Raw genomic sequence first — 18,511 nt, 5'->3', positions numbered from 1 at the left:
AATATTGTACTTGTAACATAAGAAAACAAAAAAAAAAAGTATACAAATAAAATAATAATAATATTTTTTGTCGACCTGATATTAAATATGTTTGCCAACATTTTCTCAATAAAAAAACATGCAATATTACAAAAACTTAAAATTATGGGAGACTTTTAAACCGATAATTTTAAATCAAAAATCGGTCATGTCACCCATAGAAGAGTGTGTGTGTGTGTGTGTTGAACAGACATTTTTGCAATGTTACTAAAACAAACAAGTAAAATTTGAAATATTTAAAAAAACAAATTAATGATTTTCATTTTTTTCTTTGTTAAACAAAACGGAAGGCAAAATTTCAGTTATAGAAAACATTTTTAATGAAATTTGTGTTAAAATTGTAAATGAAATTATTATTAACAATGTTTTTATTGATACAACGATTTGTATTTATTTAGTTTTTATGTAATGACAGTGAGACCATAAACCTGAAACAAGTCGTTCACATGTTGATGATAAGGGGAGAGTTTTTTTTTTAATGGAGGGAGAAAATAAAGGAAGAAAAAGTATCAATGGTCATTAAGTTATTTTAACCAAGTGACCGTTAAGTAACATTTATACAAATGCTCTTACAAATTGAGCCCATGTTAAACTTAACTTTGACTTTACAGTCATTCTTGTCTTTTTCTCTTGTTCCCTTGTTGCTTGTAAGCTTTAGTTTTCTTTTTGTCCAACTGGTCATAAAAAAGGAGTTTTTATAGTTTTTGCAGCATACTTTTTTTATATTTTGATTTTGTCGAGCTATTTTCTTTTTAAATCAAAATATGTCGTAGACCGACCACAAAATATGCTACAATGAAAAATCCTTTATTGTTTGTATCCTCTTTTATCTTTGCAGTCATTCGTTACTTTTAAGTCTTAACTTAAGTTTGACCATACACAATAGTAATGGTTGAATTCCTAGCACACTTTTTTCTTTGTTTAAAATGTCCTCAATTATAAAAGCGGTTTTATTTTATTTTAAGGCTCCGAAAACAACTTTGACAACTTTAGTCACATCCATGTCATTGAATGCAACATGTATTAATGTTTTCAACTTTCAAATGCACAACTCTCTCTGGCGCTACGAAAGTTTTGGTAAAAAAATAGTTTTTCTCTCAAGACGACTGTGTCGATCCTTCATGCAGTTAAACCGCTTCTTCTTATTATCATTATCGTCGTATTTTCTTGCAACATATTGTAGTTTTGAATAATATTGTTGCTGCTGCTGCTATTGTTGTCAGTGGTGTGTGCCATGTTGCTGCTGCTGTTGTTGTTATTTTAGAAAAAAGTGTCTTCTTTCTTAACCTTACTTTCTTTTGTTGTTGTTTTGTTGATAGTTCTTTTCTGGTTTACGCGTTACGTGTCATCCTCCTTTTATTTCAAAAGTTGTTTGTTTTTCGATTTGTTTTTGTAAAAAAAGTTTCTTGGTTGTTCTTGTTTATAGTTCTTTTTGTAGATTTTACTTCAAGTTGCTTATATTGTTGTTATTTCTGCTGTTGTTGCTTCTACTGCTTTTCTTAGTTGCTGTAGATCATCAACCTTTGTTTGGTATCTATCAATAAGGCTGTGAAAATTGGCTCTGAGAATTAAGTCCTAAATTTAAGCGATCGTTGTTGAGTGCATCCTGAAGGAAGAAAAATTAAAAGATTAAATATGCATGTAAAGAAGCACCAAAACCTTATTAATCCAAATCTCTCAAAATTTGCTACAATTTTCGTATGAAATTTGAATTCCGCTACAGAATTTAACAGACCATTAACTAACAAAAAAAAAATATAAAAACTCACCGTTCCGAAACCAACATCCTGCGATAATATACCATCCATTTGTGATATTTGACCAAAATCTTGTGATAATTCCGGCTGTTGCGATAAACCGGTGAATACGGTTTGACTCATTTGTTGCGACATATTCTTTTGGGTAAATATGGGCGCCGTGGTCTGTGACGAGTTGCCAGAACCGGTCAAATTTGAGGCTGACATTACATCAGTAGCAGCTGATGTTGATGACAATGCAGCAGTGGCATTGGCTGAAGTAGCAGAGTTTGTATTGCGGCCTTTACCGGGGGCTTTGTTAAGTGGTGGATTTTTAGTTGTGCCAGTTGCGTTAGATTGATTGCCAGAAAAACCGGCAGTACGACGACCCTGTTTGGCAGCCGCTTGTATGGCCTGTTGATGTTGATTGTAGAAACGAGGCGGTATATTGCTCATATTCATGAACATACCCACTGGCACTGGCATATTGTTCATGGCCGCTTGAGCTCTTTCGGCCGATATGTAAGAAATTGAATCGTGTTGGAAGTTGTGCCAGTTATGTTGATTGTTTGATGGACCATTGCTCATATTCGAATTGAATTGATTCATATTCGAACGCTGTGAACCGGGAGCATTAAAACCACCTGGCATACCACCAGCTGAATGAGCGGAATTCATATAATTATTCATAGCATTATTGCCGGCATTTTGTCCACCCATATTTTGTAGATGAGCATTATTGGTGAAACCAAAGGCTGAATTGTTGCCACCAATCAAATTATTGCCAAAGTTGTAACCAAAATTGTTGGCTGTAGTAGTGCCGGAATAACCAAATTGTCCCGAACGATCATAAAATGAACCAGGCACTATCGCCTCCCTGGCATCTGCCATCATGGTGCTCATGAAGTGAGCTCCCATATTTAAGGTATTGACCAATTTTTTCGGCTTTTGGAATTGAATGAGCGATTCTCTCAAGTTATTCAAAGAACCTTCTACCAAAACTTTGCGATCTTTGTAGAAGTTAAGCAAGTGATTCCACAAAGGTTGCTTGGAAAGAATTTTTGGATTACCCACAATAATGGTGCCATACTTAGAACGGGTTAAAGCCACATTGAGACGTCTGGGATCGCTAAGGAAACCAATACCTTGCTTTTCATTCGATCTAACACAGGACATGATAATTATATCCTTTTCTCTTCCCTGGAAGGCATCAACACTGGCTATTTCTATTTCTTGATACAATTTAGAGTGCAAACTGCCCTGATATTGCATATACTGCACTAGGTAGGCTCTCTGCCCTTCATAGGGTGTAATGATGCCGATTTGTTCGGGTTTAACACCGGCTTTCAAAAAGCGCGTTGTAATCTTTTCCACATTGGCGGCCTCGGTACGATTAAGATAGGAAGTACCGGAACCGGCAATTTCCTCTTGACCTTGTGTTACCAAGAAAAACATGGGACGGTCCGGTTGCGGCCAGGGGAAGTCAATTTTCAATTTACGATCCTCGGCGCAAACACCATTTTGCAGTGAACCTTCATAGAAGAAATTCGATGGGAACTGGGACAATTCAGGATGCATACGATATTGTACTTCCAAACGGAAAGGCCGTATACCCAAGACGACCAAACGTTCGAAAAGACTTTGGGAAAGACCAGCTCTTGCGGCCTTCTTGCACATAACCACAGGACCCAATTGGCAATGATCGCCAACTAGAATCAATTGTTTAGCACCCAATATAACGGGGACCATGCACTCCGGTTCGGTAGACTGCATCGATTCATCGATTAATATCGAAGTGAATTTAATGCGCTGCAAACGAGCATCACCGGCACCCACACAAGTACAGCAAATAACATCAGCTGCCTCCAAAAGTTGATTTTCCGCAGCCCTCTTCAATGTTCTATAGCGTTTTTCATCAGCCGATGACAATTCGCCGGTTTCATCCTTTAATTGCTGGAGTTTTTTCAATTCAATGTTTGTTTCCATGTTGCGTATCTGATTGTGTAAAGCCAAAAAGCTGACCGGACTGTCGATGGCTTCACGGGACTTGGCGCAGACTCGTACCACTTTCAAATTGGTGCGATGAATTTTCTCAGTTAATTGATCGACAGCAGTGTTACTGGGAGCACATACTAGAACAGTGCCACCATGCTGTTTAACAAGTTGATAGACAATAGTAGCAGAAGTAACAGTTTTACCGGTACCTGGTGGACCCTGAATAAGACTCAAAGGCCTTTGTAAAGCATGTTTGACAGCATACACCTGGGAACGATTTAGATCGGGTAAATTAGGAGCACTGTACAGCTTAGGAGGAAGACCACGGAACACCGGCTCATCTAGACCATCGGGACGGCCATGACCCAAGAGACGAGCGTATATGTAATTTGATACAGAATTGCGGTCAAAGGCGAATAATTTTAAGGCTCTGCGCATACGATCGAACGAAGTACATTTCCATATAAAATCTACAGCAAAATTGGAGGTGCAATGCACAGGGGCCTTGGCAGATGATTTCAATTCTAAGCCTACATCCTCGCCAAAGTTATCGGGCACCTTTATGACATGTCCAACAGCATCCCAGGGTTTATGCAGCTCACCCACATAACGCAAACGCAATTCATCACCATGCATTAGCTTCATATCAGAATCGGTTTTCGCCAAGGTAAAGTAGGCTATGGTCTTCTTATTCAAACCGATATCCCAACGTACCTCAATACCTTCCTGCGTCTGAGATTCCTTTAGTTTCTTATCATATTCGGCTTCCAACATGACCAAGGGAGCAAATATTTTCTCGTATTGATAACCATCCTCGTAACGCAGCAACACCTGCGAGGGTTCAGTGTCTATGCCGGGTTTTTCTAGATCCTGAAAAGTGGCCTCAATATTCTCCTTCCACAATTCTTCTAGTTTATTAATTTGCGCAGCGGAAATTTGCCGGGCACGCAGTTGTTCTTGTTCGGTGGGTACTTTTACCAGCCACGGCAGAAAGGAGCGATCCGATATCAAAGGTTTCCACTGATCTTGATCCCAATTCATGTCTTTAAGAGAATTTTGAGCTGCACAAGGTTGACGACAAAGCAGCACGACCACTGAATCAGCCTTGGCTGGTATAAAACCCAAAACGAATACATTACGTACACCACAAGAATAACACTCGAGCACTGTTTCTCCCAAGGGACCTTCGGAGTGCAAAGTGACTTCACGATGCTTGGCACGTACTAAATGATTGACAATGTGCGAACCCGAAGTGCTGCCACGGCCATTGCAAAACCATTTTTTACAATTGTTGCACATTACCACGGTGCCGGGATCATGAATGCCACAGTATTTACAAGCATGCGGAGGTAAAACATCAACTGGACACAAGGCATTGTCTTCATCCTCCTCTTCGAACTGTAGATCAGCTGAGCCGTTGGCGGTGCCTAATTTTGTTTGCAAATCTAATTTGCGTAAGTTCTGGAAAATAAACAATATTTTATCAATTTTTTTATAAATATGAACAATTTGTTCTTGTTATAATCGAAAAAGAAAATCTTTATCCAAGTATTAACCAATCCCCGTAAGATTGGCCGGAGAATAGTTTCCGAAATTTGACCCTTTTAGGGTGTTAACAGGTAAAAACTGTATTTTGGTACTTTTTTGCACTTCACGTATTTGTATCCCCGATATCAAGGATTTTTTTTATTAATTTACTAGTGCTTTTTGAGTTTCCTATAATATTGAAAGGGGATTTTTTGGTACTTTTTCGTTCTTCCTCGGAACATGGAGTCCTAAGTGAATAGAAATCTGGTGCATCTGATACTTTTTCGTTATTCAATTGGTACTTTTTGATTTTTCTGCAATATTGCACCTAGAAACACATGAACTTATACTTAGGTATAAACTTTCCTGATAAAATGAATGAAGAGTGAACTCTTTTAGTACGTTTAATTCATCAATTGGTACTTTTTAAATCTGTTATAACTATAGAATTAAACACACAGCGTCCTAATTGAACGAATGTCTATAAAAGAGGACTTTTTGGTGCTTTTTCATTCGTTACTGGTACTTTTTAAATTTATTATATTGAACCTTGAAATACGAAATTAAACATGATCAAATGGTAGTATATAAAAGGAAACTTTTTGGTACTATTTCGTTCTTTAACAGGTAGCTGATTCCCACTATGTTAGGGATTTTGACTTTTTATTTAGTAACGATGAGGGTATCGAATCACATCGGGTAATATTAGTTAAATACCTATATAAATTTTAAACACATTTGTTGCTACTCTTTACATTCTTTTCATGATCTGTATTCTAAGAGTGTGGCAATAACTACAACCACATGTCGAAATCGAACAGCTGATTCCAATATTCAAAATTTTAAGTTTTAAGAATATTTTGTTAATTTTTTTCAAAAATCCAATATTTTTAAACGAGAAATTTATAGTTTCTTCTTTCAACAAGATCATTTAATTTTAACAAATAAACTTACTTGACTTCCAATACCACCACTAGCACCTAGACCACCTTCAAGTTGTGAAGATTGAGTTTGAGAGGCCAAGGTTAAGTCACGATAGTCAAAGTCAGATGCTTGTGTATCGGCTCCAATTAAATCATTCTCCTCGGTATCCAAAAATGTTAAGGTCTGAGAACTGGGTCCATAAGCATCCACAGACATTTTATTTGCAGCGCTTTAACAATTATTATAGATATTTCACTAAAATCTAAAACAAAAAGAAAAGAAATTTAACACGCAAATACAACAAACAAATCTAACAAATAGAGTTGAATAAAAGAAATTTTCTATCGACTGACAGACTGATCTTCGTTCGTTTCTTTCTTTTTGTTGTTCCAACTAGTTGTTGTTGCCAAATGGTGTATGTAGTATTTGTATTATCTATCGTCAACGCACGCTTATTTTTTTTATTCTTGCTATGAAATATTTCTATTTTTTGTGATTTTTAGGCCGTCTTACCTTTTTGTCTGGATTTTTTTCTGACACACACACTTTTCTTTATAATTCCAATGTGCGGCTTTTATATTTTTCTTGCTTCAATTCTTACGTTATATTGTTTGTTTTTGTTATTTAGTTGAAAATGTTGAGCAAATTGTGAAATTTATATTTTTGCATTATTCTAGTAAAGAATTATAATGCGCGAATAATTTTTTTTATCCTTCTTATTTCAATGCTTCTTTTTTGCCAACATTTATTGCTGCCTTGACGTTTGTCATAAGTCGTATTGTGAATGTTTTGTAAATGTGACACATGTCATGGTTGGATGTATTATTGTGAATGAATTTGTTATTCACAATAGTGGTTGTTTTTCTGCGTAATATATAAACAAAAGTGCGGTTTTTTGAAAAAAAGTAAAAAAATTAAATTGTTAAGGAAAAATTATGTTTTTTTTAAATAAAATCGTATAATTTTATCAGAATTAGTTATGGCAATTTGTGTTTTGTCATATTTTAATAATTATATTAATATGCTATGAGCTAGGGTTGTGATTTTGTTAATTTAACTGATGTTTAGCAAGTTTTGGCGCTATTCTCCAAGGTTAGTGCATAATAAAATACTAATTTTATTAATTTCACTAATTGTTATTTCAATATTTAAATTTATTAATTAGTGTTTTAGATAGTCATTAATATATTTAACAATAAATGAGCAATAAAGTAGTAATTGAATAGTTTTTTGTAATATCTGAAACAAATTGTATCACATGGTTTATTCATCCCACTCCAAGTTAGAAAAGCCTTTATATATGTACATGACCAAAAGCTACTGGTTGTATTCTTATTGTAAAAATTCTACTATGACCGACACTATCTTCCCGATAGTTTTTTATTAATAAAAAACGGTATAGCTGCCGCCGAGTCGACAATCATTGGTCAAGTATAACTTAGGCCTGTCCGAAACGAAGATCGCTTTGTCGTAGCAATGGGTATATTGTTATAATCAGATTGTATTACTGTTTGTATAGAGAAAAAATAAGGCACCGATGTTTCCAACGAAAAAGAAAACTTGTTTCATTAATTAATTTTTTTCCAAAATAAGTAATTTTTTATTGTATTATATTCTAAATGTTGACATTGTGAGACTCATAATGTTAGTCCTTAGTAGGCAGGAGGTGTTGTCAAAAAAGTGTTGACTTTAAATTTATATACAATAACTGGAAAATATAATATAGGCTACAAACTAATTTGTTTTAATATTCTTTTCTTTTATAATTACAATTACTTTTAATTAAATATGTTACTATCTCAAATATCACGTGATTTTTTTGGGCAACATATGCCACGATTCTCAAAGAACATACATTTTATTAACATTTTTATTAATTTAATTACCTTTTTCTTAAGTCTCAAAAGTTAATAAATAAGATATTTTTCTATAGCTTTTAAAAGAACATGTTAAATTTTTAATAAATTAAAATAAATTCATTAATAAATTAAAATAAATTCATTAATAAATTAAAATAAATTTTTAATTTTATTAGTTGTTGTATGCTTTTATGCCTGCAAGTTCATTGCAAACAGTCTATACATTTTAAACTTTTGTAAGTTTTTTTTTCTTTAAAAACACCTGCAATTTTCATATTGTCACCTGATTTATTTTCTTAAAATTTCTTAGAATAAGTGTATGCATGTGAGAAATCTAACGTAGTTTGACAGAGAATAAAATCAATGTGTCGTATAGTAGTTTCACTTATTTAAAAAATACTAAATTAAAAATTTATTTAAGTTCAAGAATAATTAACGTTCATAAATTCATGAAGGTTAACTTAAGTTTATTTTAGAGATTGGAGGAACCTTTAATTCGAAAGATTGAAAGATACATATCAAATGTTCTTGAAGAGTTTTTGTTTCGAAAAGAAGAACGCGGAAGACCGCAGACCGAGGGGCAGGAAGGGGGCAAAGGGCCGAAGAAGGAAGAACGAACGAACGAACGAACGAACAAACGAACGAACGAACGAACGAACGAACGAAACGAACGAACGAACGAACGAACGAACGAAGAACGAACGAACGAACGAAAGAACGAACGAACGAAAGAACGAACGAAACGAAGAACGAACGAACAAAAGAACGAACGAACGAACGAACGAACGAACGAACGAACGAAAACGAACGAAACGAACGAACGAACGAACGAACAAGAACAACGAACGAACGAACGAACGAACGAACGAACGAACGAACGAACGAACGAACGAACGAAGAACGAACGAACGAACGCGAACGAACGAACGAACGAACGAACGAACGAACGAACAACAACGAAAACGAACGAACGAACGAACGAACTAACGAACGAACGAACGAAGAAGAACGAACGAACGAACGAACGAACGAACGAACGAACGAACGAACGAACGAACGAACGAAACGAACGAACGAACGAACGAACGAACGAACGAACGAACGAACGAACGAACGAACGAACGAACGAAACGAACGAAACGAAACGAACGAAACGAACGAACGAACGAACGAACGAACGAACGAACGAACGAACGAAAACGAACGAAACGAACGAAACGAACGAACGAACGAACGACAAGAACGAACGAAACGAACGAAACGAACGAAAACGAACGAACGAACGAACGAACGAACGAACGAAACGAAGAACGAACGAACGAACGAACGAACGAAACGAACGAACGAACGAACGAACGAACGAACGAACGAACGAACTAACGAACGAACGAACGAACGAACGAACGAAAACGAACGAACGAACGAACGAACGAACGAACGAACGAACGAACGAACGAACGAACGAACAACGAACGAACGAACGAACGAACTAAAACGAACGAACGAACGAAGAACGAACGAAGAACGAACGAACGAAAGAACGAAACGAACGAACGAACGAAAACGAACTAACGAACGAACGAACGAAACGAACGAACGAACGAAACGAACAACGAACGAACGAACGAACGAAACGAACGAACGAACGAACACGAACGAACGAACGAACGAACGAAGAACGAACGAACGAACGAACGAAACGAAACGAACGAACGAACGAGAACGAACGAACGAACGAACGAACGAACGAACGAAACGAACGAACGAACGAACGAACGAAACGAACTAACGAACGAACGAACGAAAACGAACGAACTAACAACTAACTAACGACGAAGAACTAACGAACTAACACGAACGAACTAACTAACTAACGAACTAACAACAATAAAAGAACTAACTAACTAACTAACTAACTAACTAACTAACTAACGAACTATAACTAACTAACTAACTAAAACTAACTAAAACTAACTAAATAACTTAAGTTTGCGGTATACAGTGATTATTTTTAAATATTTCGCTTCAGTTGCAAATAAGATCACAATTCATCTTGTGGCAACATTATCTAAATCAGAGAAAACAAAACTCTTATACAAACGTATTTTGTATTACATATTTAGTTAGTTAACTAACTAAAGCTTTTTGATTGCTAATTGTTTTTTTTAACAACATGTTTTCTTGCTGCCTTAAAGTAGTTACTAAAGAACCCGCTAAATTAAAAGCGGAATAGCAAAATTTTGTTTCTTATATGTTAACTTGAATTTTTCATCTTAGAGAATACATATGTACATATGTATTTGTTTTTCCCCTGATTTGTGAGTAATTAGTTAAAAAAATTAAATAATAAACAACAAGTACTCACTCATTACTTGCAATGTAAAAAAACTATTGTTTTTGTTGTATTTTTTTGTGAGATTTGTTATTATGGTTGTATTTTGTTACAAATACAAAACTAAAATAGTTATTTTATTTGAATAAAGTACAATTAGTCATTTCGTTCCGTTCCGCAACGTAACAAGTTATGCTCACAGATATTTGAATAGAATTCATAAAATGACTATAAATGTAAATGTATAGAAATAAACTTCGGCACCAGTGCCGTTATCCATTTTGGTCCCGATTAGAGACACCACATTCTTCTACATGTCTGGAGGTCGTCCTTACTCATATGTATCTCTGATCAGGATCGCTACGGATTGCTTATAGCTGTCCTTAGAACACCAACTTAGATAGATGTTACCAGTCAAGGTGCACAACTTCCTTTTGGGATGGAGGTATCACTCTAACTGCTTTAAAGCGGGCTGCTTACAGATGTCCCCATAACACCAACTTAGGTCTTACCGGTCAAAGTACACAATTCCATGATTTCCAAACAGTTCCTTCTGGGATGTTATAGGAGAATTTACCCTAAATTCTATAAAATGTTGGACCGTTACGGGTTTACTGATGACCTCATAAAACCAATTTAAGCCTTACCGTTCAAATGTTTTCCTTCTAACTGCTATAAAACGCATTTGGAGTCACCCAAGAGGCATGTCAGAAAAAATCTTCGTATTTACGACAACTATGTAAATACATCGCTATATGCCTGATTCACTTAAAGCACATCGTGTATGGCGGCACTCAACGATATTTATAAATATGCGGTAAATAGTAGTTGCAGATTATTGACCACAACCTATTGCAGAAGAAGAACACATACTGCCACTTAAACAAGAGTAGGCCTGGCACACCTGAGATCTGGATGGAGCAATAGACTTAATGGATATTGGTCTCCCGTATACCGCAGCATCCACACTATATGCCTATAGTATGTTGAGCGTCAGCCCTTATCTGATTAAGGTACTACAACATTTTGGCTTTGATCTCAATTACGCAGAACCGTAGTTATTAAAAAAGTGGTTAAGTTAACTTATCCTCTACAGTGGATAGACTGCTGGATTTAAATATAGTAGTGTCCTAAAAAATCCAATAGCAGATTGGTAACGGAATGAAACGTACCAACTAATTTTAACTAACCAACTCTCAGTTACTTACTTACATACGTACATAAGTATGTATGTATGTACGTACTTACAACACTATTTATTGTAGTTGTACTTAGTCAGTTGTTGTATATACAATTGGGAGAGCTTCTCATTTGTTTTCTGTATTTGCTTTTTCGTTTTTGTTGCTTCTGTTTTGTTGCTTTTGTAGGTGAATTGTGAACTTAAATTTAATGAATGTGTTTTGTTTTCATATTCAGTTGCCGTCGGAGTTTCAAAGTGTCTGGTTGTGATGAAACGGGTCGCCGCCACAAATTGTTACGGTTGTTTCTATTTTTTATTACAAATTTGTTTTTTTATACATACTTACATATATAAACAACAATATTTACTTTAATTTAATACTTGTTTGATTTAAGTTAAAAACAATAACAAGAAAAACAAACGAGTACAATACAAAAGCGATATTAGATTTAATACGATAATTACAAATAATCATAAAAAAATTATATTATAAATGGCTTAAATTTATTGCATTTTTCGGTTTAAGGCCAAAATAAGTTAATTTTTAAAATCCCGTTTATTTACCGGGGAGAGTGTTCAAAGTGCGACAAATGCGAATTGGAAAGAAATAACAAAAATAAAAAATAAAGAGTTTTGCAAAAAAAATAAAAAAATACTATATAATAAAATAAAATTTATTAATTAATGCAATTGACATCTATAAAAAAAGTTAATTGGCAGCAACATTTATGTTTTTATTTCGTAATATTTTGTTTTTGTTAAAATTTAATTTATAATTATTGCCAATTATTAAGTTGCTGTTTAGTTGTTTTGTTTTCTTTTAAAAATTTGCCAAAAAAAAAAAACTCAAGAAAAGCAACAACACAAGGCTGGAGTGGCAAAACAAAAACAATAAACACCAACAACAGCAGATTCCAAAAAAAAGCATCAACATGTAACAACAAGTATTTATGAAAAAACAACAATTTACATTTAAAACTGCAACAAAAATAAAAACTGACATATATTTTTAAATTTTGTTGTTTTTTTTCTGTTAAATAATAATAATTGTTAATATTTTGTTATTGCTATTATTTTTTATTATTATTGTTGTTGTTGCTGCCTATAAGTTGACGCTGACGCTTGAGCCGTCGTCTACGACGGCCAATTTATGCCTCATTCATGTTTTCATTCAACGAATCTATTACAAGGTAAGAAGTAGTAGCAATAGTTAGTTACTAACTTTAACTTAACAGCTACCAATTCAATTCGATACAAACTAAACTTAATAATTGTAATACAACAACTAAATACATACTTACTACCACAACCAACAACAATGCCAACAAACGCACTCGAAAAAATTCAAATGATTTATAATACTTCTATCATTTTTTTGCTTGCCTTTAATTTTGGATTTAAAAATATACCTACTAGGCGAATTAATTTAATAGAACCAATTTTTACAGTGTAGCAAGAAATTATGTGTACAAAAGAAAATTAAATTTACATTACATAGTAGCAACTAACAGCAGCAAAATGACTCGATATTGAATCGCTTTAATAAATTAGATGGTTCATATTATTGTAGTATAGCTCAAATTTGGTCCAGTAATGTTACTTTTACGAGAACAGCTGCTTTTCTAAATGCCGAAAAGTAACACCAAAGTCACCTTAGTGGATCTTTCCATGAATCTTCTTGATTTTATTTCAATACCGAATCTTCTTGGTTTTATTACAATACCGGGGATTATAGGTGACGTCAATAGGTCAGGCAGGATCTTAAACTGGAAGAGTCTTTGTGTTATCAGAGTACTTTCTCATTTGGTGCCATGGGTACCAGTTTCCCGCTGCAATTGTTTGTGTTTTGATTATTAGTGAGGTCCTTTCAGAGTGCCCAAATCACGGGAAGAGAATGTTAGTCTTTTGGTGCTGTTGGCGACTCAAAAGTTATCATATCTCTGATGTGTCTGCGTGACTATATGTGGAGAAAACGTTTGCAAGGAAATGATGTAGATTGTTTTAATAAAAGTTTATTTACTTGAGATCCCCTTATTGTCATTATTAAAATCGGAAAGGATAAAGTACGAAACCTGTTCGAAAATGCCCTAAACATTTTTTTTCGCTTTGGTGGTCGTCAAGGTAGGATAATACTTTGTATATATCGGTGATGTCTTCGACACATTTGCCAATTCTACAGTTATAAGAGATGAGATATCTCGAGTGCTTGACCAATGTATTTGTACATGGTCCGACGTACAAAAACGTACTCTTTCCAAGACATTTCGAAATCACCCTGTGTATGAAAAGTCTCTCTAATACTGTAGTTACACACGTAAAGTAAACCTTGGATTAGGTATCAAGATCCGGTATCATTCAGTATCCAGAGGCAGATAAATATATAGATAAAGAACCGCCTCCTCTTTATCTTTATTATGACAGTTTTTGAAGAAGTCATTGTATAGAAGTCCAATGTGTTTAGCATGAGTTTCAAATCATTATAGATAACTGGGATTGATGCCGACCCAGAAAATAAATGGATCTATTTGAAACCATTCTGTGATATGTATATAAGTATAATCACATGGAAAGAGTTCAATTCGTAATTTAATCAAAAATGCTTGACAAACCAACTTGTCTACATGATCGTTGTCAAAATTCACGACGTTTATCAACTGCATTCGTATTTTCATATTTAATTTGTAGCCAAGTGTATTTTTTACATTCAATTAAATCAAAAATATATAAAAACCAAAACAGATTCTCTATTAACATTAATAACAATTGAGATTGTTTTTAATAAACTTAAATTAACAATATTCAATAGAAGAATAAAAAAAAAACGAATAATGCATAGAATTCTGTGTGAATATAATAGTTAAGGCCCTTTCTGTGAAAAAAATCTCCTTTTCTCTCTATCTCTCTCTCTCTCTGTATGAACACAGATTAATTTCGTGTTTTTATTAATATTTAATTTATGCATAATTTTTTATTTATATTGTATTGAATACATTTTTTGCAAATTTTATTTAATTAAATGTTTCATTTGAAAAATAAAATATTAACAAGATCTTACAATAGCAGAAGTAACAAGTTTTCGTAACGATTAACTCTGTTTTAAATTTAAAAAATTAGAAGAAAAAATAATTGAATTAATTAATTTGCAAAAAAAAAAAAAAAAAACATCAGTATGCAATTATGTAAAATAGAACAAGCTCGTGTTATCTTATTTTTTGAATTATTTATTTAATGTTTGAAATTAAGTAGAATTTTTAACATTTCTGTTTTTGGTTAAATATGAGAAATTAAATATTTACGTATTAAATATATTTTTTTTATAACAAAAATTGAGTTATAATTGATTTGAACCAAATGAGAGTTCTAGTCCCGTGACTAGCAGTAGGTTACTGTAACTTGTAACAGTTCTAGTTCAGTTCTAGTTCAGTTCAGTTCTAGTTCAGTTCTAGTTCAGTTCTAGTTCAGTTCTAGTTCAGTTCTAGTTCAGTTCTAGTTCAGTTCTAGTTCAGTTCTAGTTCAGTTCTAGTTCAGTTCTAGTTCAGTTCTAGTTCAGTTTTAGTTCAGTTCTAGTTCAGTTCTAGTTCAGTTCTAGTTCAGTTCTAGTTCAGTTCTAGTTCAGTTCTAGTTCAGTTCTAGTTCAGTTCTAGTTCAGTTCTAGTTCAGTTCTAGTTCAGTTCTAGTTCAGTTCTAGTTCAGTTCTAGTTCAGTTCTAGTTCAGTTCTAGTTCAGTTCTAGTTCAGTTCTAGTTCAGTTCTAGTTCAGTTCTAGTTCAGTTCTAGTTCAGTTCTAGTTCAGTTCTAGTTCAGTTCTAGTTCAGTTCTAGTTCAGTTCTAGTTCAGTTCTAGTTCAGTTCTAGTTCAGTTCTAGTTCAGTTCTAGTTCAGTTCTAGTTCAGTTCTAGTTCAGTTCTAGTTCAGTTCTAGTTCAGTTCTAGTTCAGTTCTAGTTCAGTTCTAGTTCAGTTCTAGTTCTGGTTCAGTTCTAGTTCTGGTTCAGTTCTAGTTCAGTTCTAGTTCAGTTCTAGTTCAGTTCTAGTTCAGTTCTAGTTCAGTTCTAGTTCAGTTCTAGTTCAGTTCTAGTTCAGTTCTAGTTCAGTTCTAGTTCAGTTCTAGTTCAGTTCTAGTTCAGTTCTAGTTCAGTTCTAGTTCAGTTCTAGTTCAGTTCTAGTTCAGTTCTAGTTCAGTTCTAGTTCAGTTCTAGTTCAGTTCTAGTTCAGTTCTAGTTCAGTTCTAGTTCAGTTCTAGTTCAGTTCTAGTTCAGTTCTAGTTCAGTTCTAGTTCAGTTCTAGTTCAGTTCTAGTTCAGTTCTAGTTCAGTTCTAGTTCAGTTCTAGTTCAGTTCTAGTTCAGTTCTAGTTCAGTTCTAGTTCAGTTTAGTTCAGTTCTAGTTCAAGTTCTAGTCAGTTCTAGTTCAGTTCTAGTTCAGTTCTAGTTCAGTTCTAGTTCAGTTCTAGTTCAGTTCTAGTTCAGTTCTAGTTCAGTTCTAGTTCAGTTCTAGTTCAGTTCTAGTTCAGTTCTGTTCAGTTCTAGTTCAGTTCTAGTTCAGTTCTAGTTCAGTTCTAGTTCAGTTCTAGTTCAGTTCTAGTTCAGTTCTAGTTCAGTTCTAGTTCAGTTCTAGTTCAGTTCTAGTTCGTCAGTTCTAGTTCAGTTCTAGTTCAGTTCTTCTAGTTCATTATATACATACATATCTCTACTGGACTGATTATAATCAACACAATTTGAAAATAACTCATGTTCTTTCTAAATTTCCTAAGATTTTATAAGTTTTATACGCACCGCAAAAATCCAATGCCATTGAGGGTCTAAAAAGTTTGTGTGGTTAAAGTTTAATAAATAATTTCTTTCATTCAAGTGTCAATATGTTTTTTTTACAAGAGTATTTGTTTAAAAATATACAATACTTAGAGCAGAGGTTAACAATGCTAAATGAATTGTAGAAAAAATACCCACAAATAAAAAAGCCAACAATTTTTATAAAGTCAAGCGGGATTTCAGTTTACAACACCACCATGAACGCAAAAATAAAATTAAACCAAAAAACACATCAACTAAATGACATCACTTTTTGGGGGATCGAATACGACTCAACAAATTTAAAATATGTTCACCAAATAAAATGAACAAAAAATGTCATTCCATTGTAGTTCATACAATAACTCAATTCATAGACTCGTAAGTAGTTTGTATGTTAAAAACTCATTTCAAATTACTTCTTGGCTTTATTTCTTTAACTTTGATTCACAAACAAAAAATCAGTCAACATTTTTTGTTTTCATACGCTTAATATTTACTTGTATGTATAATACTTATGTATGTATGTATATTTTTCAAAATAAAGCCCACAAAATAGTGGAAAAAGTAAAATACTTTCACGAATTTTGTGTAAAACATAAAACAATGTATTGCGATTATATGTACTTGTACTTATGTACGAGAAAGTACATTGTATATGAAGTAATGTACCAGTAGTAATGAACTATAAAAAACAGCAAAAATTCAATTATTTTTTATTATTATTTGAATTTACATAACATTAGCTTTGCTCTTTGTTTTAAAACTTCAATGTCAAGTTGAAAAATTTATATTTGATTTAATTATTTTATTATTAATAAAAGGGGAATTGGGGGGTGAGTTCAAATAATATACTTTGTTGATGGTACATCTAAGCTCCGCCTAACATCTATAGACACGAAAATCATGTTAAAGATTCCCCTACCTTGAATTACAACCCTATTATTGCATCACTAATACATGTTTAGCATCACTACTATCGTAGTAGATATCAGCAACTTGCTCTCATGAGCTCTTCTTTAACTCTCCAATATTGAATAATGAAAATGACGCAGAACGAACTAGAACTAAACTAGAACTGAACTAGAACTGAAACTAGAAACTGAACTAGAAACTGAACTAAGAACTGACTAGAATTGACTAGAACTGAACTAGAACTGAACTAGAACTGACTATAACTGAACTAAACTGAACTATAACTGAACACCTGAACTAAACTGAACTAGACATCTGAACTAGAAATGAACTAGAACTGAACCTAAGAACTGAACTAGAACGAACGAGAACTGAACTAGAACTGACTAAGCACTGAAATCTAGAACTGAACTAAACTGAACTAGACTGAACTAGAACTGAACTAGAACTGACTAGAACTGAACTAGAACTGACTGGAACTGAACTAGAACTGAACTAAGACTGAACTAGAACTACTGAACTAGAACTGAACTAGAACTGAACTAGAACTCTGAACTAGAACTGAACTGAACTAGAACTGAACTAGAAACTGAACTAGAACTGAACTTGAACTAACTAGAACTGAACTATAACGAACTAGAACTGAACAGAACTGACTAGAAAGGACTAAACTGAACTAGAACTGAATTAGAACTGACTAGAACTGACTAGAACTGAACTAGAACTGAACTAGAACTGAACTAGAACTGAACTAGAACTGAACTAGAACTGAACTAGAACTGAACTAGAACTGAACTAGAACTGAACTAGAACTGAACTAGAACTGAACTAGAACTGAACTAGAACTGAACTAGAACTGAACTGGAACTGAACTAGAACTGAACTAGAACTGAACTAGAACTGAACTAGAACTGAACTAGAACTGAACTAGAACTGAACTAGAACTGAACTAGAACTGAACTAGAACTGAACTAGAACTGAACTTGAACTGAACTAGAACTGAACTAGAACTGAACTAGAACTGAACTAGAACTGAACTAGAACTGAACTAGAACTGAACTAGAACTGAATTAGAACTGAACTAGAACTGAACTAGAACTGAACTAGAACTGAACTAGAACTGAACTAGAACTGAACTAGAACTGAACTAGAACTGAACTAGAATTGAACTAGAACTGAACTAGAACTGAACTAGAACTGAACTAGAACTGAACTAGAAC

The 18,511-nt window shown here is 33.9% G+C and overlaps 1 protein-coding gene across 2 annotated transcripts; it reads right to left on the bottom strand.

The window, feature by feature from the left end:
• Positions 1-404: 404 nt before the first annotated feature.
• Positions 405-6,984, bottom strand: LOC119606047 (regulator of nonsense transcripts 1 homolog). 2 transcript variants are annotated; one of them, XM_037959420.1, is made up of 4 exons: positions 6,735-6,984; positions 6,252-6,483; positions 1,809-5,231; positions 405-1,645 (listed from the first exon to the last, which is right to left on the bottom strand). In XM_037959420.1, exons 2-4 carry the CDS (start codon positions 6,435-6,437, stop codon positions 1,577-1,579), a joined length of 3,678 nt encoding a protein of 1,225 aa, XP_037815348.1. In that variant the 5' UTR covers positions 6,438-6,483; positions 6,735-6,984; the 3' UTR covers positions 405-1,576. The 2 variants fall into 2 exon arrangements, with proteins under 2 accessions (XP_037815348.1, XP_037815349.1); XM_037959421.1 differs by lacking the exon at positions 6,735-6,984 and having other exon boundaries at positions 6,252-6,573.
• Between the last annotated feature and the right edge of the window lie 11,527 nt (positions 6,985-18,511).

Source organism: Lucilia sericata, unplaced genomic scaffold (genome assembly GCF_015586225.1).
Source record: "Lucilia sericata isolate MDLA Ls3-8-SP2 unplaced genomic scaffold, ASM1558622v1 Contig000548F_arrow, whole genome shotgun sequence".
NCBI lineage: Eukaryota > Metazoa > Arthropoda > Insecta > Diptera > Calliphoridae > Lucilia > Lucilia sericata.
The sequence above is the reverse complement of the archived record's forward strand: the minus strand, read 5'-3'. Positions and strand labels throughout refer to the sequence as shown.

What these genes read in the sequence shown, in the direction of transcription:
- LOC119606047 (XM_037959420.1), bottom strand. Translation starts at nt 6,437, where the DNA reads ATGTCTGTGGATGCTTATGGACCCAGTTCTCAGACCTTAACATTTTTG. An exon ending in GTGGTGGTATTGGAAGTCAA is followed by an intron (nt 5,232 to 6,251) that starts GTAAGTTTATTT and finishes TTTATTTTCCAG; the next exon opens with AACTTACGCAAATTAGATTT. An exon ending in AGGATGTTGGTTTCGGAACG is followed by an intron (nt 1,646 to 1,808) that starts GTGAGTTTTTAT and finishes TTCTTCCTTCAG; the next exon opens with GATGCACTCAACAACGATCG.